This window comes from Anastrepha ludens, chromosome 3, assembly GCF_028408465.1.
Source record: "Anastrepha ludens isolate Willacy chromosome 3, idAnaLude1.1, whole genome shotgun sequence".
NCBI lineage: Eukaryota > Metazoa > Arthropoda > Insecta > Diptera > Tephritidae > Anastrepha > Anastrepha ludens.
Window position 1 is genome coordinate 129,379,475 of NC_071499.1, and position 24,370 is coordinate 129,403,844.

General features: G+C 37.6%; 2 protein-coding genes across 5 annotated transcripts in view; both read right to left on the reverse strand.

The window, feature by feature from the left end:
- The window catches only part of LOC128859218 (protein strawberry notch), a 56,673-nt gene extending 51,626 nt beyond the window's left edge, over positions 1-5,047 (reverse strand). Inside the window, exon 1 of the mRNA XM_054096025.1 lies at positions 4,876-5,047. Within this exon, the coding sequence (XP_053952000.1) occupies positions 4,876-4,878 (3 nt within the window). The 5' untranslated portion in view covers positions 4,879-5,047. The remainder of the gene's footprint in view (positions 1-4,875) is intronic.
- A 2,282-nt stretch (positions 5,048-7,329) lies between these two features.
- The window catches only part of LOC128859220 (ceramide synthase), a 49,298-nt gene continuing 32,257 nt past the window's right edge, over positions 7,330-24,370 (reverse strand). For all 4 annotated transcript variants that reach the window (XM_054096028.1, XM_054096026.1, XM_054096027.1 and 1 more), the window contains 4 exons: positions 10,459-10,933; positions 10,150-10,377; positions 9,869-9,967; positions 7,330-8,613 (listed from right to left, as the gene is read on the reverse strand). In XM_054096028.1, the coding sequence (XP_053952003.1) occupies positions 8,452-8,613; positions 9,869-9,967; positions 10,150-10,377; positions 10,459-10,933 (964 nt within the window). In that variant the 3' untranslated portion in view covers positions 7,330-8,451. The remainder of the gene's footprint in view (positions 8,614-9,868; positions 9,968-10,149; positions 10,378-10,458; positions 10,934-24,370) is intronic.

Below are 24,370 nucleotides of genomic sequence, written 5' to 3' on the forward strand. Positions count from 1 at the left end.
TATAAATGTGTTTCCACTAGTGTCACTCACACTGGCAAGAGCACACTCTCATACCTTCGAAGCACCCAACCAACTTGCTCACGTTGGTAGACTATTTTTGTTTGTTTGCCTTTTTCGGGAGTACCTACGCATGGTAGCCTTCCTAAATGTTTGATAAATAAACGGATAAATATGTGAATATGTTTGCTTGAATATAAATTTGTATAAAAAGTTGTGTATAAGTCTTTATTGAGTCGAGTAGCCTGAATGTACCGACGTATTTGAAGCGTTTCGAGGCTCATAATCTCATTCGGGACGCACATACAAAAATCTAGTCGAGAACTGAGGCCTTCCGTAACCCATTCCAAGCTTAGTTCCAGTCTCTGATAAGCGGAAGCATATATGGTTGTAACTTCATTTGAATATGGCGTCAAAACCCTGCTGTAGGATTCTTTTCTACTCATTTCAAATAGTCTTGTTTTGAGTGTGTAAAGTTTGACAGAATTGGATTTTATTATAACAGAACACGAACTGAGATTTTGTTGCTTATTGTACTTAAGGGCCAAACGAATGAAGAAAAAATGGACAGCGAAAATAGGATAAATGGTTATTAGTTTGACATACTTTTCGACTGACTTTCCAGACCCCTTACTTATAAATTCGACTTTAGGATCTATTGTGCCCTCCACCCTCCACAAGACCCAGTTCGCTCAATAAACCTAAGATAGTACGAGCTGTGCTGAGCGAATGTTCCTCTTTTCCGGTCGTTTAAGACCCTCTAATACACTCTGAAAATATTTTGAGGGTCATATATCTTTTTCAACTAGCGAAACCCGGATAGGTACTCTCTGTATTTTAAACAACTCTGAAAATTTTCATATTCAATTTACTCTTTCCAGTTAATTGTCCAAGTTTTAAAATTTTTAAATTCGGTTTTTTCGACTTTGTAATTAAGTGAAAATTAATTCGATTTTTACGATTTTTCTAGTTACAGTACAATCGGGGTTGAATGAACTCCGACCTAAATTTCTTCGGTACTGGGTAGAGTGAACGAACATTAAGAACTGAGTGAAATGCATGTAAACGGCGTCAGAAGCTGCTACAGCCTGGCAAAGTTATCTAGTGGAAAAATTGTAAAACTTGTTAATTCAATGTTTTACTCTTTGTCGTTACGTGTTAATTCATTTTTTTTTTAATTTCTAAATTCAATTTTTACACATAACTGCAGTTCATTAAAATTTTGTTCCTCTTTCTAGCTATCAATTGTTGATTAAAAAACTAAAAAAAATTTAAATTCGACAAGCATATCAACTTTTCAAATTCGGGTTTCTAGTCTTTCTAATCATGTAATTGTTAATTTAAAAATTTTAAAGTTTTCAGTTCCAGATGTTATCCGCTCTAAATTTGCTATTAGTTGCGATCAAATTTCTCCTTTCCGTCTTTAAAAATGTATGTCCATTTCACGCCCTTCAAAAAAAATTCGCAAACAAAAGAAATAGAAAAAAGTATCATCTAGCCACAGATGCTCTTCACTCTAAGCAATACGCAATAAAGCCTAACTCCACTAATGCCATAAAAACCACTTTCGGTCATGAAAAAAAGGAAAAAGAGAAAACAACCATCACACACCGCTCCTGCTGTTTAAGGGCCCTAACTAAACAAACCCAAATAAAGCCAAAAACGAACGACCTTGCAATAAGAAGGCAGCAATCAAAACAATATACCAAAAACACAAAAAAAATGGTGCGAAAAAACACGAAAGCATCGCTATTTCTCCACCAAGTATCCTGCGCCCTACATTTAAGTGCTCTATACATGCCTCTGCACTGATGAGTGTGTGTGCAAGGGAAAAATTACCAGGACACGCAGTTATTCCCAATTTTACTTGCTTCTGTATAGATTACGAACAGAAAAATAAAAACAAAAAATGCGTTGAAGAAGAAGACCGAACAAGGAAAAAACAATAAAAAAAAATGTTTTGTAACAAGGCGAAAAATGTAGCACATGCCATGGAAAAAATGCGAGCAAAACAAAAACGGTAAAAATCAACACATGTTCACAGCTACAAATTGTACACTGCAAAAAAATGCGCCAAATAAGAAATGCAAGTGAAAAAAAGTCAAGAAACCTGGGTATACACACGCATTTCGTGCACGAAAAAATTCACTGTACACTTGTATTTTCTGCTCATTTTACATATCCCTTTGTGTATACATTCGCAGGAAACACGGCCGGGTCGTTGGCATGATGAGGGTGGTGCGCATGCGCATGCGCCGCAAAAACCATGTTGTTTCCTTGCGTAAGTATGTACATATGAATGTAGTTATAGCTGTGCGTCGGAGGAAAAGCGGGAACAGGCTAAAAGTTCAGGCAGCAGATATATGGTAGGTAAGCAATTTTAGCAGGGGCACTTATGGCGGGTGGCACTTTCTCACGGTTTCATAATTACCTACATACTTGCATTATGCATGCGTATGTGTATAATAAGAAGCAAATACATATGTCTATGCATGTGTAGCGCGAGCAGTGAAGCTCTCTGAAGCAGGGCATTGGCTATAAATCCCATGCTACTATCACGAATTGGGTTATAAATTAAAATTTAGCAAAAAAAAATTATGAAAATTCTAAACTTTAAATACCCACAGATGCACATATAGGCATGCACAACGAAGAAGACGATAATAATAACATTCTAAGAAATAATAAATAAAAATATTATGGAAATTAAATGCGCATTAGGTAAAGGCCCAGTTTCAATATTGTCACAGGTACAAATACAACTCCTATCTAAACCAAGCCTGAAACCGTTCAATGTTTTCGCATGAGAAACAAATTTTTAAAGCAGGTATACATTTCTGGATTTAAACTGATGGAGACATATAAAATTTAGCTTCAACAGCCACGTGTTATTTTTCGTCACTTTACGTAAGTAAAAAGTGGTCTTTCTTTTATATGTACCTGTCACATCTTATTTTTTACATGTAAATTTAATTAAAATTAAAATGTTGGGTCCTGCTTTAAAATTTGTAATTTAAATTGTAAAAACGCGAATGATAATAAACCTTCAAATGTAGAAAGAGGGTAGCGTTCTGCCATCAAAATAAGCCAAGCGTAATTTACGTGAAGCCGTTTACGGACATCGGTTAACATAAGTGCCTATTGTGTGTGACAGTTTACAATTGCTTTCGCTTACACTTCTTCGTATTTTTGTTTATATATTTTCTGACGTCACGACCCCTTGGGAAAGAACCATTTCTTATTGTAGAATTCTTAATGTTGTTGTTGTTGTTGCTGCAGCATAAACATTTCCCATACATGGACCGAGAATGCCCCTGGAGTGAATGTCCTTAGTCAGATATACCGGTAACGTAGAACCGACTGTCATGGGAACTTGCGCTTTGGCTATCGTTATTTTTCCAACTACCCTTTCTGCAGCATTCTCCGATAATGTATTGTTGCAAGAACAGCAAAGACAACATAATACTGTAAATTCTCATCAATTTTGTACTACGGGTTTCCAAACACAATATAATAAGCGAGAAATTTTAACAAAGATTCGCCGATTCTTTGTTGTGGAAAAGTCAATTCACTGTTGAAAAGTCAAAACCTACTCTGATAACTAATTTTTCTAAATAATAGTAGAACAGATTGTTTTACCCGCACACATGAAAAATATTATTAAAAACTTTCTAATGACAGAATATAATAACTCATTCTCGAAGATTTTTCAAAAGCAATGACACTAAACTATCTTTTAAACTTCTTAGTCTATTTACCTTTCTTAGTCTATTTACCTTTCTTAGTCTATTTACCTTTCTTAGTCTATTTACCTTTCCAAAGTGTCAAAATAAAATACCATTAAAGATATTTAAAGCACCCTTTATAAAATAGGAATGTATATTTATAATCAATTGTTGTTTTCTGTACAAAGAATTTTTTAGGGACTTCCCAAAATAAAATACTGAGACACGAGATACTACAATTAAAAGATAATCCTCTATTCGACTCCACTAAGAAAAAGTTCGGCACTTTGCGCTTCTGGGCAACGCTCTGGCAAATAATAATATAAGAAAATTTTGTAGCAAATACTAATAACAGATATTTTTTAAAATAATCTACACAAAATGTAGTTGTGCCGTAATTAACTCAATTCCCACAAAATTTCAATTCAAACAAACACAACCCTGTGTTACGACACTGGCCACCATACTAATCAGCTGGCCAGCATTTTGCGTGCAGACACGTGCCAAAAAGAGATGACTACACCAACAATGAGAAGCACGAGATGAATCGTGCAAAGAATTACAAGTAGAACACAGTAGATGAAAACAACGAAGAGAAGCGATTTGATGAAACGACGACATGACAACGTGCAAAGGGAAAAAACAAAAACGAATATCTTCACAACGAAAATGCAAATAATCATTGTAAGTAATAGTTGATTTTCAGCTTACAGATTTCATGCAATCGCACACTATGACCACGCTAAAAGCATATTAGAACATTTTGGTTATGCACACAATACAACAATACGAAATTATGCAAAAACGCGCACGCATAAAATACTTGAACGCGTTCTCAACATTTCACATAATTACGACATAAGTTAGCAGGCGCAGTGACAACAGGCAGTCAAATCTGCCAAGCAATAAGTTCCATGATGTGCCAAAATCTTTTCCAGCATATACGAACCAACACAATATACAAAATACGCTATAAGTTTAGAGGCGCTCGACACAAAACTAAAACTACATAAACCACATTGAGACGTAATAACACGATTACTTGGAGTGCCTGGGTAGTGCAGCACCCGCTATATAATAGAACAGCGTGTGCTTTGTGATAAATATTTTTCATACACGTCAACCAAACAACACTTCTTTTCTTTTTACTCACCATTTCTGTTAATAAGCGACTTTAACGAACACGAAATTGCACTCAGCTTTTATAATTATTTTATTTTTTTCACAACACTACCCGGAAATTATACTCGTAAGCGAGGTATCGCGCTATTCACACAGATCACACAATTTTATCCGTACTTCACGAGATTCCGAATTCAACTGAATTGCAGAGTTGCCGTGCACAGCACGTTGCGCTTCTATTTGCAGTCGTGTTGCCACTTCTAAGAATAAATTATTATTATGTTCCACAAAGTGGTTATTGGTGTGCGACTTCGGAATCAAATGCAAATACAATCTAATTTTGTGGAATCCTATTTTATTTACTTTTCACTTACATCTCGCACACGTTTGCAAACGGAAAAGGAAATGTCGAGTTGCAATTTATTGAAGAGCTTCAGGATAATTAAATTGCATGTTTTAAAGAAATGAGTTAATGCAGGCAAGCTTCGATAAATTTTGAAGGCAAATAAAGCTCAAATAAAGAAGCTACAATCCGGAGGACTTGATTTCCTTCCGCACAGACGAGGATGTACTGGAATAGAAGTATTCGCGTTGAAAGCTTAGCAGTTGGCAAAGTGGTTAATGAATTTTCAATAGTCCTTCCTATTGAGAGAATGAGTGGAGGCCTATTTACGATCTCAATATGAACTGGCTATCTTTGGTTGGCTTCAACTAAACCTTGTCAAGGGTGCCGGGGTACAAGAAGTCGGTTTTGGATTAAACAGAAAACTGTAAAAGAACTTTTTTAAAGCCAACGTTACCGGAACGACACGGATACAAAATGTCAGAATTCAAAAATGCATTCCTAGGACAGAAATATTAAGTGATATGGCTCACTGAAAACATCACCTAATGGTTTTAATTTAGTTAATATGTCCGTTACAATTTATGGATTGTAATTACAGCGATATAAAGAACTGATTTTCTTACCTGGTACCAAGGCGCATTCATTAAAGGTGTGGCACTAGACCAACAACATTGTTCTGTACGTTTGATTGTCAAACCAAAGTATTGAGAAACTAAAAAACAAATAATGAATTCGCCTTGTTTTATTCTGAGCTGAGAACCACATGGGCACGGCGAAAGAAAAAAAAACAACTCAGCTGGTTTGCCAACACCAGTTTTAATAGATTCGCCTTGCCTGGTACTACTTAACTTAAATGGTTTTTCAAGAAGTGCATTTTCACTTACCTTACCTTAGTTTCGGAACTAACAAATTCATCTCTGTCAAGCAGTTGAGAAAATAAAAGAGTTAAAGGGCACCTTAAAGATAGGCATAGTCGATGAGGTGAAGTGCCTTTATTGGTTAGGTGAGAAAACGGCCGCACTAAGTTTATAATTTCATTTATTTTTATTTTTTACTTTAATTTTACTATTTGCCAAACATATAAATACGTGTTAAACATATGTTGAATTTTACTGTTGCGTTTTTGTTTTCGAACATCTTATCACAACTTTGGGGCCCGATTTCATACCTAACCACCAGAGGCCGTTCCATATGGGATAAATTGAATACAAAAGAATTGTGACTTGATGTCGGATGGCGCGCATCTACAGCTTTTATAACCATTTTATAGTAAGTATCAGCAAATGTGGCAATCACTCCAGGGATCTCGAATTTGTTATAAAAATGTAAATAAGATTGCCGATATTCACATTGCGTCCTTCCAAACAGGATCCACTTTGGACATTGTGCCTTTGAGATAATTAGCATTTCTTTTAAAATTTAAGATACCGTTTTATTCTTTTAATTCTGACTTTGTATATGCAAAGAATTGGTGTGGTCTCATGGAAGACGTTGCTCTACTTTCTCATGACTTTTCAAGTTGTTTTTAAAATGTAAAACGCTCATTTAACTCAAATCTTCAATACAAATTTAATTGGAAATTTCTGTTTTATGACAATCTGCTGTTTCGAATTAAACTTCGAACCTCATTGAAATCGCACAAGCCAAATCTATTAAAGATGTTATTGGTAAATCAGCTGATTTGTTTTTTTTTTCTTTCGCCGTATCCATGGGGCTGTCGGTTCAGAATGAAACAAGGCGAATTCATTATTTGTGTTCTAGTTTCCCAATGCTTTGCCAATCAAACGTACAGAACATTGTTGTTGGTCTACTGCAACCACCTTTAATGAATGCGCCTTGAAATCGCTTAAAGTTTATCACATCTCAAACTAATCTGTGCGATTTGCAATTTCGATTTCGGCATAAAATTACGAGATTTTTTCGCACATGCCCGATGGATAGATGTTGATATGGAAAATTTGATTTGATTGGCTACAATTTTTTGGTTTCTATTTCATTTGTAACAAAACTTGGTGTTATACCTAGAAACCAACCTTTCATTCCTCCTATACTGGCAATGTATAAACAAAATACTCGAAATAGCCGCACAGTATATTATTTTATTTTCCTCTGCATTTCTGCACAAAAACGTAAAACACATTTAATTGTGTATCTGCTTTCTGGCTGGCGTACACTTATGTTTATTTGTATATTTTTCACAACACTAAAACATTTTATACAGCTAAAATGCATCACTATAAAGTACAGCAAAATGCGAGACATTGAATGTTTTACCTCATATCAATTATTTTCGTTTAGCCTTTTGTGTTTTTCTACATGTTTTGCTCAAGCTCATTAAATGCTAATAAACTGCACTTGTTTTTTTGTTTTTGTTTCTGTTTTTTAATACACATCTATTATACATACATATGTTTTCTATGTGGGCAAGTCATACATACAAATTTAATTAGATATAATCAATACTTATAATTTCTAATTTTTTTATAAGTAAAGGAACTCAAGAAGAAAATTATTTAGAAAAATTAGTTGTACTGCATTCACTGAAATTTTACAAGTTAGCTGACTTAATGAAAGTATTATTAATAATAGCTATTTGTTCGTTTTTTATACATTTATAAATATATATGTATGCTGCACTGCAGTAGCTATTCCTTGGATAACATTTATCCATTTAAAGTAACATTTATATTAAAAAATTATTATGTATGTAATGCTAAAATAATTAGCTTTTGTATATGCACAGCTACACAAATACACCTATACATATACCTACAGCAATAAGTAAATAGAAATGCGTCAAGAAGACAATCAACACAAATTAAATATTAAATATTCAATGTTGAAAAGTCACAGTTCATACATAGTTCATTAATTTAACGGTGTTTAAATCAATTAATATAACATATTAACCTCACTTATAATGTTAGTTTGTGGCTTTTAGAGCAGAGTTAGAAGACCATTGAAATGCATAAGTTAATTCAAAGTAATTTGTTACTTACAACTCAGTTTTATCAAAAAATTGTGCCGTACATTGTATGTATGTTAAGTATAAGTATAAGTTAATTAATCACAAATTAAAATTGTACAAACTTAATTCTATAACAACAAAGCAGCTTATTGGTAAACATACAGACGAATAAGGAATCTTCTTCGCCAATTTACTGCAGTAGCCTCGGGAGGACTAACTGCCGTTTGCTGCCAAAAAAATTTTGCCGTTTGCATATCTATCTAATTTTTATCATTTCTATGAAATGTCAGTAATTAGTCTCGGGTTAACGGCATGTTGGCTGCGCTGTGGACCTCGGCATTGCAAATTTGGCTAAAATCGTGTTCAGCGTTTGGTGTTACTGGTGACAAATTGTTGTTTTTCGACTGCCTGAGTTTTTTAGTGGCTGGGGCCTTTTGTTTAGGCGGTAATAAAACCTGAAATGTTAAATATATACGAATATATGAATATACAAAGAATAAGAAAAAAATAAAATTTTAATATAGGCCTCTTCTATTCGCCATTTCCCCGCTCGCTATCTCTATGCTCGATTAACTTGACGAAAAAATTGCATGCGAAAGCAACAACAAAGTTATCGAGTAAGATTCGCCGCTAGCGAATATGGCTATAGCTCACTTCGCCGCACTGCCTTACCAACACATGTAATTTAAGGCAGCTCTCTTCTTGGCTTGCCGACATATTTATGCGCCACTTGCTAAGTCTAGGCCTCTTGCCTTATATAAATATGGGTCATACCGTTATCGCAAACTTATTTGACTACTTATAGATGGTTGGTAATTATAATTTTTTTCCCCCATTTGGTACAATAATTACCACAAAGAAGGAAATATGTCCGTTCAAAATTTTGGAAAAACGAGAATTTCTTTCCTAAGACGTCTGTGAGGATCATTTTATGCAGTTACAACAATTACAAGGACACGCATTTTGATTTTCGTCCTTGCCTCCCGCAACATATGGGTTAACCCGAGCAAAAACACAAACAAACATGAATTTCTTAATCAATTTGGGATCGAGGTAATTTTCAATAGATTTTTACTCATAAAAGAAAATTGCAGACTTTTACTAATTCAAATATTTTAAAGAAACCGGCTACTACATTTTAGCCTTGGTATGAGGTCCCTATTACTATTTTATTTATTTAGAGCAAGGCGAATTCATTCAGGAGGGTGGCACTAGAGCTGATTTTTAAATTTTGTGTCTTGATTGTCAGACTTGCCACTTTGACCTAACTGTACGAAACTGAGTGGAATGTGTGTTTTTGCATCCTCTGTTAAAAAACGGCCCTTCCGCCCATTATCTCAAAGATTTAAGACAAATACACATTTTCACATTTAGACTATTTTTATAATTATAATTTTTTTTTCTACTTTTTTCTATATAAGCAGGGCATTAAAAATCATGTCGCCATAGGTTAAAAATACGATTGCCAGCGGCCGCTCTTAGCATTCTGTACAACTAAAACCTTAAGTGTGGCAACCACACACTATAATTACGAAATCGCTGCGTTGCTTCCGAAGCGAATTCATAGCAGGTGACTTCGGTAGAGCAGCAACACCATTTACATGTAGCTTATTGGTTTGAATAGAAAAAATGTCAATGATATTGATAATAAACAATGCTCGCAAGCAACGCCCGGCTCATTTATAATTAAAAGCACCGACTTTCCCTTACCTTCAATGCACCTTTGACCATCAAGAAAAACCAATAAAGCTGTGGCAGGAAGAGTATCATAATACTGATAATACAGCCGGTTGGCAAAGTGGTCAGCGCCTGCGAAAAGCAAAGGAAAATTTTATATACTCAAGTACATTTCGAGATATGGTACTGAGCTTCTGCGTCTTTTTTGAGCGCGCAATAATTACATTTGACTCAAAAAGAAATCAATTAGCTCAAGTCTTATAAGTGCTTTAAAGGCACTTTGTTGTTAAACATATATGGTACAAAATTTTTACCTGCCACAAGCTCGCATTTATAGCCACGCTGTAACGGTACATAACATATGGCCACATAAAGACACGAAACACGAAAAATGTGCCCAACATTAACAGTCCGTTGATGATGTAAGCGCGCGAATCTTTCAAGCGCATGGTGCTCAATATGCTGCGCATGGAAACAAATGGCGTAGAAAATTCCATCATGAACATGTAACTATAGATGCAGTGGCCACCACCGCGTATGTACTGTGCCAAAAATAAATAAAAATCCAAAAATGTTGAATTAACATACTGTATAAGTGCAAATACTTCACATCACACACTCACCGTCACAACCAGCAAACCAAAGGTGCCAATGAAAACATGATGGATCATCATGACCGGATGCGTTATCACATATTTGACGAAATCCCATTTGCCATCCTTTGGTATTTGCACACATTCGCCATCATAGTCATAGATATCATCATTTTCGCGTTGCTGAGGAGCCACACGTACCGGTGAATCATCACCACTGTCACCACAGCCACCAGATGCAATGCCATTGCCAACATTGACGCCATTCGATGAAGTCGCACCTGTGGTGGCGGCATTCAACCGCATCAGTTTCAATTTATCTGCGATTTTCTGTGTATGCACCTTGTACATGGACCAAATGTCGTACATAAAGTAAGCGGTACCAAACCAGCCATATGCTTCCATCAAGAAATGTGAGGCATACACGAACGACTTGCTGCACGTCGATTTGCATACAATGAAGCCGACCAGAAATGAAAATGTTGCCTGTACGGCGGAAACGATTCTGCAATGGGAGAGCAAAATAACAACAAATTTGGAAAGTCATTTATACAAATTACAGTTACATAGAAAAATTGTATTTTTTATTGTTATTGTTGTAGCGCAGAGGCACAATAAGAAAAATTATTGAATAATTAGGGCATAATTAAACGAATTATAATATTTAATCAAAGAGTTACAAGGTATGCACCTATACACACATTTTCCTGTTTTTTAATCTTTTTAGTTTTGATTTTAGCACTGAAGGCCTTAGTAACCAGTGTACTAATTAACGCTAATTAAGTTAGGGTTATATTGTATGTATCCCCTATAAATAATAATAATAATTTTTGATTTTCCTACTTTTATATTCATGAGGAACCTTTAAAAAACGTAAAACATCGCAGTTTGTCTTATATTTTGAACAATTAAATAAGTAAAGGCTATGACAGTACGGCAACCCTTGATTCAGTGATCAATCTTGTAGTGTGGAGACTTTAAATCTTCCATCAATTTTCAAACAGTTCATTTTCAGACATTTTTGGCCTTTGCTCATTTCGAGCTTCTCACATGTTCACCTCAAAATTTGTCACTTTCATATGAAAATTTGTGTAAATTACACGTTTCCCATTGCGTTTTAATTCGGAAAACTATTAAAAAATTTAAAAAAATTGAGAAAATCGCCACCACTAAGTGTACCAAAATTAAATGTTTCGGTCTTCAATGTGCGAATATTAATTGATTATTATGAGTTTCGGCAATTTCGGTAATACAAACTGCTATCGTTATTTGACGTCGCAAATTTTAGCAGCTTCACGTTGTGGCAACTACTATGGCCCTGATCTATTCACGAACAAAAACCAGCCCACTTACAATAAATACCAAGCTCAACAGCAGCGTTTACAACTGCAACAACAACAAGCCGAACAAGATTATTTATGTCCCTCAAGCTATGCCGCCTTTCTGAACAGTATCAGCGCCAATGGCTTACCAGATGCTGTCAACCAGTCCATGCGTTTGAACCAACAAATGGGACTGCAACAGCAGCTGGGCCCCAACAACACGCGCTGTCGCACCGATTGTAATAAGATCACTGACCGTATCTGGACCGCCGCGAAGAAGTCAAGTATCTATGTGCCGGATACTGCTACTTCGTGGTATGAGTGCCAGCGTGAACAGAATAGTAATGGTGCGAATTTAGCGGAGAAATGTAAAATGTTTGGCATCTCGTCGCGGGAACCGTCCGACCCAAATCAATTTTTGCGGTTGGCGCGGCCCATACGAGAATCTCAGCAACGACGCTTGAATCCTAAACGCTTTAAACGAATCTCGCCTGAATTCCTGAGCTTGCTGGAAGACCACGAGAATGCCATATTGGCGCGCAATCGTTTGTACGGGGTGGATTTGAAGGCACACCGGCAATCATTTCATCCGGTTCAACAGAATGATAAAATATACTCTAATATGACGGCAGTGGATAAAAAGACACCGAGGACAAAAAAAAACAGGCCGACGAAAACAACTGCGACGGAACGACGAGGACTTATTCAAACAATAAGTGACTCATGCTTTGCAAGCCCCTCGAAAGATAAGGACAACCACAATAGGAAATTTGATGATGAGTATGAAGACGGTGAGGTCTATCGACCAGCCGGTGGGCAAGACTTGGCGCCAGACAAAAAAAAAACTCCAGTGAAACGTCACGCATAATAATTCGGACAAGGCATAAAGCCGATGCAAGAGTTGCTGAAATATTTGTACCGAAAAAAGACTATCAATGGGCAGGTGTTCAAGGAATAAATAGCAGGGCGGAAGCCAAACATCAAAACAAAGCTCAAGAAAAAGAAAGTACTAAAACGAAGTTGAAAATTCATCACACAAGTCGATCAGTTTTTAAAGAACTCTTCGGTGAAAATAGCGACCAGAAAGAGCTGACATCCATTTGGGAAAAGAAGGACAAAACACGCATGGCAGATTCAGAAGTTTTTCAACAAACGGAAAACATGAAGGCATATGCCGAAATCGAGCCTCGCCTTGAAAAGCACAAGAAGGAGCAGCTAGATTATGATGGAACTTCGCAGCCCCAAAAAATCGCTAACCAACGAAACCAAACTCAATTTTCGGACGCACATCCGCGTGTACAAGCAAATAAAGCCATTTTTGAGCGCACATCAGTTGATATACCAAAAATGCAAGAAGAAAAAGCACCATCATTGGTATCATTAAAAAAACTCTATAAGAACTATCGAAAGACACAACGAAGAATATATGCCGTAAACCGACGAAGCTCAAAAGTAACTTCGAAGAAAGAGGTAACAGAATGGTTTCCAATAATGGCGCCATGCAGCATAGCATTTCGAGGTTGTGACAAAGAAAAAGCTATAGAAGAGAGGAAAAAGAAACAGCAGGAAGAAGAGGAACAGAACGTATTAGCTGAGGCAATACAAAAACGCAAATATGATGAGGAAGAACTCAGAGCAGTCGGAAAGCTAACGCGCGAAGAACAGAAGCTGCGTAAACGAGGACAGGAAAAGAATAAAAAAATGCAGAATCAACTGAAAAAGAAACGCGAAAGATCCGTTAAGCAGCGCGAAAAAGAAGGATTAAAGCGAGTAATATTGGTGAAAAAGGGGCAAAAGCATACACAAAAAGCGATTAAAAAATGCCAAGAACTGGAGCATAAAGAGCAGCTGAAACATGCACGAGATGTCTATATAAAAGAACAAGAGGAAGAAGAGGGACAAGAGGAAAGTAAATCTCTTCGGCGACACATTTGTAAACCACTTTTCAACTTTATCGACACAGAAACAACAAACGCAAAAGAAAACAATAGCTTCATATCCTATAGCAGCTCGTTCGCACGTATCATTAAAGCGTCAATTAAGCACGGTAAACTCGAAAATGTGCCACCATGTCATAAGTTATGCTGCGAAGATTCCACCACTTGGCTGGGCGTAAACGGTTCTTATCCACCAGAAGGGACTAAAACAAATAGTGAACTATTGAAGCCGCATGGACATTATGATAAAAACTTAATTTCAAAACGAATACCAACGCTCCATCTCCACCATTTCAAAAAATTTTATGAAGAATCATCAAAACCAAACAAACCCACAAAACCCGAATCGACAACGAGTAAAGTCTCGCTACGAAATAAAGAACAGTTCGCTTCAGCAACTGAGCCAACTGGAAATCAAACACCAAAAACAAACCAAAGTTTAATAGCGAGCAACGGTAGATCCATCGCAACTGCAGCTCAGAAGCGGTCTGATAAGCAAAACAAGCTTGTTTTGGGATTGGCTTACCACCTGCGTAAGCAAAAGAAACAACTCAAGTCGGTCAACAAACACGCACAACTAACAGCTGAAGGGCGGAGAAAGCAAAATTATATAAATTGTGAGCATGACACACTCACAATTCTAAGATGCTTTGGATCACCCGGACAAGAACGGCTGTCTGATATTCCTGAAGAGGAGCGAGTCGACTTAATAACCTCGAAGGCTACAAGCATGAGGTCAGAATCCGCGAAGCAACTAACACCTTCCCCAATACGCCGTCACTCGGCCTATGAATTGTCAAAAGAGCCGAGCACATCTGCACTGGAGGAAATGTTAGTTCACATCAAAAAAGAATTGAAGCGGCGCAGGTCAAGCAAATACGAATTTCCCGACATTACCAATAGCCAAGAGAAGATTACAAAAAGCACAAAGCACAAAAAAGTACAAAGAGCTACAACTAAAACTAAAACAAAAGTTACAGATAAACGTGGAAATTTTGGTAAAGTAAGCACTAAGCGTTTGAGTCCCACAAGGCAAGTGCCACGAAATGCGCCTAAGATACCGAAAAGTTGCATAGAAATGATTAGAAAGCCCGAATTTATACTTGGCCAACAGAATCGTAGGATCACCTCTGTATATACCACGAGCGCCAGCAAGCGTGAACTATATGAAAAATCGACAGATAAGACATCGCCACCTAGGACATATTTTCCTGGCTATACAAAATGCAAGAAACAGAGAAACGCCACCTAGGACACATTTTCCTGGCTATACAAAATGCAAGAAACAGAGAAACGCCGCACAAAAGCTTTGCCGTAGTCGATGAGCCAAGGTTGAATTTTTTAACTAAATAATTTTCTGCAGACATACAACTTGTATAGTAGTAATGCAAGTGTGTGTGTGCAGAAATATTTTTATGTTAAGCAAACGCGTGTGAGTGGAGTCTTGCGAGAATTTGCCATCTACGTGAGCATATAATTGATTTAGCTCATTTCAATGTGTCCGCCAATGTGTAGTTATTTTGTACCAATAAATAATCACTGAAACTGAAAAATGTAGTGTAATTCCAAGTAATTTTAGCCAAGCGAACTGACTTTTTGCATATTAAAGGATTGCTCAAAAGGTTTGGGATTTAGTATCTACGAATTGATATTGAGCCAGTGCCAGATCCCTCTGACGATGAGACCAGTGCCAGATCCCTCTGATCAGGAGGGCAAGTCAACTGTCCAGCTGAACTAGGCATAAATGGAAATCCGCTGCAAAGCGACGGAAAGGGTGAGGCTGACATATCAGTTGCTGGATTTTAGTTAATAGACACCAATAAACATTGAATTGCCCTGCCCAAATCAGAAACGCCACTATAGGATACTCAGATCAACTTATGCGCTCAGTCGCAAAACGACGAAGAAGGCTATCATCACCTCCGTAGCGTGTCGCGATGTTGATCAAATTCAAAGCAATGATGTTGAGCTGCTTTACTGGATTCCGGAAAGCCAAACTATTAAGCGGAAATTGAGCGTTCTTACGGAGCTCCGTGAAAGAATAAGGAAAAACGACCCGAATTAAGAAAGGACAAGTAATAGGTTCTCCACCAACACATTCTGCTTTGTCATTCAGGAGTGTTAGATCTCCCACTATATAACCTGGATCTGGCGCTGTACGATATTATATTCCATGTTTTCTAAGCTGAACGAATCTCAATTTTAAGGGATAGAATTGAGCCCATTGAAGCTGTTAAAAAGAAAGTGGCACGAGTCTTGAAGGAACCTGAACATTGTCATATTGAGAAAGTCTTCTATTTTTTTCCAATCAGCTGGGAAACAGTGACTGGATTAAAAAAAAATTACTTTTTATGCCTAGGTACCAGAATATCTCCAACTAACAGCAATTTTATTGAGGCGTAAGAAGATCTGTTTATCGGTTTCAACCTGAACCTACATTACAGCCAGACGCAGACACTAATGATGGTCCATTCGCATGACCTTCACCCGCAAATGTGTAAAACATGTTAAGTGCCTGTACAATCTTTTGGAGAGGCTAAGAGATCTTCTGTGAAGAATTCCAAAGTATTGCCGAGATTGTTCTCAAAATCCTTTCTCTCGGGTTCCTCTAATTTCATAGGTTTTCTGCATTTGCAAAATGGATGGTGGACTATAACTGGAAGGGACACACTTGTCCTGCTTCTTGAGCTCCACAGAATTCACAAACATTTTCAAATCTCTCTAATTTAGCTGGAGCCGAAGCGATATGACCCTCTAAACCTGTAACATCTGGCTGGTGCGCTTATCAGTTGCTTTTCACCGAGTTTCCAAAAGTGTTACGAAGTAAGGAATACTGTCTGATACACATTTCGCTAGATAGTCTTTATTACTCTCAGGCGACGGTTCAGTCCAGTCGTACTATTCACTACCAAAATCCACAAAACATTGAGGGAGTCATCAAGGAGCTTTCGTCATCATGTAAATAGTTTTGAAAGTTTTCTACCACAAATGCTGTGAACAAATATTTTTAAGTATACTTCTCCGGAATAGCTTAGCTATATTGTGATCCGAGCCTAATAGTACACCAAAAATTTATTCAAGTCGATACTAGATTCATAACTCATTGAACGCACGCAATCTAGAACGTGATATATTTTTATCACATGATTTTTGGTAAATCTATTACATTGTCAAAAATTTTGAAATTGAGATTTTTTTACTAATTAAATCGGAAAAAAACTAATAAATGATATTAGAAGAAAAATTTCGCTAAGACCAATATACCACACAACAATGGAAGATGGTGTTATTCCGGACGTGCAACCGCAACCAGAACAAGCAGGTAACGCTCCAATTCCGCTTAGAATATGCAACAAACAGGTTTGCAAACGTCAATTTGCACCTGCTTCGAAGGCATACAGAAAGAAACCTATAAATAGGCCAAGCCAAGAAAGAATATTATCGGCACTAAACAGGAAGAGCCGAAATAAAACACAAATCAGAGATGTGCCATCTTACATACGAACAGAAATGGAGATTTTGAAACATCTGAGACATGTAAACTACAACTTGAAGGTACTACTCAAACCAAAAAGCCACTGTAACCAAATCCCACGAGATCCCACGAGAATTGTGGCTAAACCCAACTATGAGACGAAGCGACTAAGCAGGAACAGAATGCTGGTTAAGCAACAAAAGAATGGCGCAGCATCGAAGAGCGACACAGCCTCCAAGCGCAATGCATTCAATACTGACATCACGAATAGTGGCTCAGCAAATAAGGAACAACACCCTCAACCTAATGCAAAATTTAAGAATAGTCATAAATGTAGTTGTAATAAAAAGTGTGACGTATCCGCGCCGCAAACACCAACCAATGCACCAACAAAGTGTCAGCGCACGCTTCATCGTTTCATATTGCATTTTAAGCCCAAACGTGAATGTGACAAGTGCAAGGCTGCAGATGGCATCAGCAAAGCACACAACGAGAGCAAACTAAGTAAAGAAGGCGATGCAAAAACTGAACATCAAAAATGTGGGCCTCATATATGTAAAAAACATTTGCCAACGCTAATGAGACGAGATACAACGAGCAGAGTTGGACAGCAAAAACAAGACAAGAAGCCGGTGCAAAATGAACAAACGCTAAAACAAAAGATGCTAGGACCCTGCTTGAAATGCGCTGGAAAAGAGAGCGAGCCAATGCGAAAGGTAGAAGAGAAAAACATGCCGAAGAAAGAAGCAAAAACGACTGAAAATCACGCGAAAGCAGAGAAGTCAAACAAAGAAACCGTCGACGTTTCAACCATTGAAAGAACTCAGGAAGTAGAATTGACAAAAACGCAACAGCCAACGAAGGCGAGTGAAAGAAAGGTACCTGTGGCTGAGAAATGGCAAAAATATTTGAATTTGTTTAATCCGCGTAAGAAACAACCACAACAAGATGAAGAAGTGGAGCGGAAAAGAGATCAAAGTGAGGAATTTTGGTTGAAAAGAGCTAAGGAGGAAAAAAGCAAATATGAAGCACGGCACGGTATACTTAGCACCTTGAACTTGTTTCCAAAACCTACTCATAGAGACATAAAGTACCTAGAAAACCTCAAGGCATATAAGAAAAACGAACCGAAACCGGAGCGCAGAACAGTGTACGCTGAGACTAAACCGTGCAATATAAAAAACCCAACCGATACACCAAGCACATCCTCACTTGAAGAGTTTTTTCGGAGGGTTTCAGAACGGATGGTGCGCGAACAAAAAGAAGCCGACACCCGCAGACCACCGCGTAGAAAAAAACACATTACAAGTAATACTTTGTATCGTAGAAGAGGACAACAGGTTCAGTACCACCCACGGGGTATAGGCGGCAAAAGTTGAGATTGGGAGATGGCACATTTTAAAGTTAATACTTTACTATAGAATAATCTACCTATACTAATATACTGGTGATCTACTACTAAACTCAATTTAATGATTATGATTAAAAATTGCTTAATGCTTAGAGACTCGATCTGAATCGAAAAGTGGAGAGTTCGACCAATGAAAAACAAATTGAATTCCACACTATGGCATTTATTTATCGAAATTTTATTTATCAAGCAATATCTTGTCACTTTTTCAAATTCTCTTCACTTTTCAACACATCAAAAATGTTTATTTAATAATTTTCATTCATATACATATATTCCAAATTTCAAAGTTTTGGTGATTGTAAGCACATTGCAAAAACAGAAGCAGCAATCGCTACCCAAAATTAGAATGGCCAGCAATGTCTATGTAATTGAAAAATAAAACAACAAAAAAAGCGGAATAAAAATTTAACTGATTTGTGGGAAACCAGTGGCCAAGCACTTTGAGGAATTCCTCAAGCCAATTTCTTATATGCGTGTTCACATAAAATGGCCGCAAAGTCAAAGCCAGAGCCAAATCGCAAGCCGAATCTGAAGCGCGATGGTACGCATGGCAAGCGAAAGGAAAAGGAGGTGCGCGAACTATGGATCAATCCGAATGCGATCGAAATGGGTGAATCGCAGATGGACATGTGCGCTTTTGACTGTGAATGCCAGTTGCCGCGTAATCAAAATGTGCAACAGGAGCTCCAGCGACTAGCGAGAGTTTACTCCCAAATAGAAACAGCAGTGGAAGACGAAGATGAAGACAGTGACGAGGAGCCAAAAAGTCAGGGCTTTTTGTGTTTTAAGCCAAAAAAATCTCAATCTAAACTATCAAAAAGTCAGCAAAAAGAGAAGGCGGAAAAAGAACAACACAAACGTGAAAAGTCGAGCTATGACAGATCAAAAGAGAAAGAAGAGGCAGCGAAGAAAGATAGTGAAAGGAAAAACCGCAGTCGACAGCCCGTACAAATTTGCAAATTCCAAACGCGTGAAGAAGTCAAGCGTTTTAAAGAGCTTAAATCAATTTATTCCACAAAACCAAAGCGTAGGTCCTCAACTACTGGCAACCAGCAAAAGAAACTGAAAAAACCGGACAAACGCCTGGACCATGAACCAAGCAAACGCCCCCGCAGCTCTAGTGATGATTCCGTACATAACCCTAAGCATAAGCAACACACTTCACGCAAGGAAAGAGCTCGGAGGGTCCAACAAACGCAATCATGCGCCAGCAATAACAGTGACTATCCGCAGAGGCGTTCTTATTCCCGTCTGAGTGAGGAAGAAAAGCAAAGACACAAGAAAAAATCGGAAAAATCTGGTGTGGGGTGTTGCGGTTCACGCAAAAAATCCCACGTTGACAAACAACGTCGGGAATATGAAGCTTACAAGCCCACCAACCAGCAGACCTCCAACCACCAGGCTGCCAGTGCGAGAACGTCTACGTTGTCTATTTGTCCACTTACACGCGATGAAATTGAACTGCTTGAAACATTGAAAGCAACATATGCTCGTGAGGTAAATAAACGCGAAACAGAAAACAGAGCAGATCCACTAACAACGGAGGATACCGGTTGTTGTTCAAAATCTAAAAAAAAACGTCAATCAGACGATGACTCATATTATTCATTACATAGCCAATATGCTATAGATCCAAACGAGCCATATGGCTGCAGATGTCCAAAAAACTATTCCCTAACCTTTGAGCAAAAGTATCCAACTAGAGAGTATCCGTCTACAATTTTTTCACATGATCAGGCAAGTAGTGAAAGAGAAGAGAAATACAGAATGTATACACCCAGGAAAATGAAATCAGCTGAAGAAAATGTAATACGCAAAACGGAGCCGAAAAATGGAAAAGGTAAATCGGACAGTTCTATATGCACATGTGACAGAAATAGAAAATATAGTAAGGAACCAAAACATGAAACCTTGCCAGAAGATTCTGATTCAGAAAAACCCGCGATATGCTCATGCTTTAATACCCCAAAGAGCAAATCTAAGAGAGATAAAAGACCTAGCCAAGTAGAAGAGAAAAGCCAAACGAGAAAACCTACACCTTTAATGGGAGATGCTGAAACAAGTAAAAGGAAAAACTCTGATAAGTCAAAGAAAGGTGATGAGTCTAAGAAACCAGATAAGAAAGCCCATAAGCAATCTTCCACTACTTCATGTTGTCCGATAAGCAAACAGAATAAATCGAAGAAGGAAGGTGATACTAAAGAGAAGCCCACAAAGACCGAAAAAGAGGAAGTAGTGCGTAAGAAATCATCCGATACGTCATATTGCGCGGTAGGTAAAAAGGATAAACCAAAGAAGGAAGCCGATAATAAAGAGAAACCCACAAAGACCGAAAGAGATGAAAAAACTCATAAGAAATCATCCGATACGTCTTGTTGCCCGAGAAGTAAAAAGGATAAACCAAAGAAGCAAGCTGATATGAAAGAGAAATCCACAAAGACCGAAAAAGATGAAAAAATGCATAAGAAATCATCCGATACGTCTTGTTGCCCGAGAAGTAAAACGGAGAAACCAAAGAAAGAAGCTGATACGAAAGAGAAGCCCAGAAAGAGCAAAAGTGAAGAAAAAGTGCATAAGAAATCATCCGATACGTCATGTTGCCCGAGAAGTAAAAAGGATAAGCCAAAGAAAGAAGATGGTATGGAAGAGAAGCCCAGAAAGAGCATAAGTGAAGAAAAAGTGCAAAAGAAATCATCCGATACGTCTTGTTGCTCGAGAAGTAAAAAGGAGAAACCAAGGAAAGAAGCTGATACGAAAGAGAAGCCCAGAAAGAGCAAAAGTGAAGAAAAAGTGCATAAGAAATCATCCGATACGTCTTGTTGCTCGAGAAGTAAAAAGGATAAACCAAAGAAAGAAGCTGATATCAAAGCGAAACCCACAAAGACCGAAAAAAGGGAAAAAATCAATAAGAAATCATCCGATACGTCTTGTTGCCCGAGAAATAAAAACGATAAGCCAAAGAAAGAAGATGGTATGAAAGAGAAGCCCAGAAAGAGCAAAAGTGAAGAAAAAGTACATAAAAAATCATCCGATACGTCATGTTGCCCGAGAAGTAAAAAGGATAAGCCAAAGAAAGAAGATGGTATGAAAGAGAAGCCCAGAAAGAGCATAAGTGAAGAAAAAGTGCAAAAGAAATTATCTGATACGTCATGTTGCCCAAGAAGTAAAAAGGAGAAACCAAGGAAAGAAGCTGATATTAAAGAGAAACCCACAAAGACCGAAAAAGAGGAAAAAATTCATAAGAAATCATCCGATACGTCTTGTTGCCCGAGAAGTAAAAAGGATAAGCCAAAGAAAGAAGATGGTATGAAAGAGAAGCCCAGAAAGAGCATAAGTGAAGAAAAAGTGCATAAGAAATCATCCGATACGTCATGTTGCCCGAGAAGTAAAAAGGAGAAACCAAGGAAAGAAGCTGATATTAAAGAGAAACCCACAAAGACCGAAAAAGAGGAAAAAATTCATAACAAATCATCCGATACGTCTTGTTGCCCGAGAAGTAAAAAGGATAAGCCAAAGAAAGAAGATGGTATGAAAGAGAAGCCCAGAAAGAGCAAAAGTGAAGAAAAAGTACATAAAAAATCATCCGATACGTCATGTTGCCCGAGAAGTAAAACGGATAAACCAAAGAAAGAAGCTGATATTAAAGATAAACCCACAAAGACCGAAAAAGAGGAAAAAATTCATAAGAAATCATCCGATACGTCTTGTTGCCCGAGAAGTAAAAAGGATAAGCCAAAGAAAGAAGATGGTATGAAAGAGAAGCCCAGAAAGAGCATATGTAAAGAAAAAGTGCATAAGAAATCATCCGATACGTCATGTTGCCCGAGAAGTAAAACGGAGAAACCAAGGAAAGAAGCTGATACGAAAGAGAAGCCCAGAAAGAGCAAAAGTGAAGAAAAAGTGCAAAAGAAATCATCCGATACGTCTTGTTGCCCGAGAAGTAAAAAGGATAAGCCAAAGAAAGAAGATGGCATGAAAGGGAAGCCCAGAAAGAGCAAAAGTGAAGAAAAAGTGCATAAGAAATCATCCGATACGTCTTGTTTCCCGAGAAGTAAAAAGGATAAACCAAAGAAGGAAGCTGATATAAAAGAGAAATCCACAAAGACCGAAAAAGATGAAAAAATTCATAAGAAATCATCCGATACGTCTTGCTGCCCGAGAAGTAAAACGGAGGAACCAAAGAAAGAAGCTGATATTAAAAAGAAACCCACAAAGACCGATAGAGATGAAAAATTGCATAAGAAATCATCCGACATGTCATGTTGCCCGAGAAGTAAAAAGTATAAACCAAAAAAAGAAGATGGTATGAAAGAGAAGCCCCCAATGAACAGAAGTCAAGAAAAGGTGAAACCACAGGAAAAAGATGATTCTAAAAGGAAACGCTCGAAGATTAAAAGGGAAGATCCACAAAAGAAGTCATCTCAGACAACTTATTTTGGAAGTAGTAAAAAGGACCAATCAAAAAAATTGGATGGTTCTGAAAGAAAAATATCTAAATCTAAAAGCAGAGAAAAGGCTGAAAAGATCTCACCCAAAACAACTTGCACGTGTTGCGGAGGAGGAGAAAAAGAGAAACCAAACATTAATACCAGTGACAAGAAGACACCAAAATCAACCACCCCAACTAAGGGACGACTAATAAATCGTGAGCAAAAGATGCAAACGAACCCGAAACCGACACGAGTTGCTTCAAAAAAAAGCTCTCAAACGTATTTTTGTCCATGTTGTGAATTATCTGACGAAAGAGTTAAATCGCCAACCAGAGCTCATGACAAGAGGGCAAAACCAAATATGCCAGCTTCTAAAAAGAAACATTCTGACTCATCTTTTTGTTCGTGTTGTACGAGCGCTGATACACGACAAAAATCTAAAGATAAGCAAATTGAACTATCGCAACAAAAAGGGAAGGATAATACGAAGGAAAAAGAATGGCAGCAAGCAGAGTATGCTCAAGAAATGAAACCGCCCAATTTTTCATACTGCGACGCGCTCTATAATGAACTGGAAAATTTAGTCATGCAAAAAGAACAATGCCCGAAACAAAAGCCACCAAGTAGCACGAGCAAGGAATCGGAAAAAAGGGATAACGGCTATTGTCGTGATTACTGTGGAGGAAACAGTTCGAAAAACAAAGAGACAAAATCCAAGTCAAGTGCAAAATCGAAGAGTAAAGAGAAGCATCAAACCCACAGCAATATTAAGGAAGCTGAACCAAGGTTCAGCGAAGCAAAAAACAAATACCAGAATTGGCAAAGGAAAGCGCAGGAGGTCTACAGGTATATGTCTAAAGACAATGCACACCACAAAGGCAAGACGAAAACACAAAATGGCACAACTATTCTTAGTGAACCTCCACCCCTTGCACCATGCTATGCCACCAGTGACTCAAAAATCCAAAAATCATATGTGGCTGAATATGTCCTGGGCAAGAAATACCAACGAAGCCGGTCCCTAGCGCAAGTCAGAAGAGTAAAGTACGATGTCATCTTGGGAAGCAGCGCAAAGAAGAAATGTTACAAAAATCCTGACCAAGCGCCAAATTCGAGTTATTTTTATGGGTATGGTGTAGATTGCAAAAATTAACAAATTTAAATGCATTTTATATGTGACTACAATGGCATGCAAATGCGGGCAGTTGCACGTAAAATGTGGTTTTATTGTTAAATTTGCCAATTATTACTAGTAATCCATGCAAGTAACATATAAGTGTAAGTAGGAAGTTCACATAGAAAACAAATTCGTTTGTGCAATTTTTTAATATGGCTGCAGTTTTTAATATATTGAACACATTTTC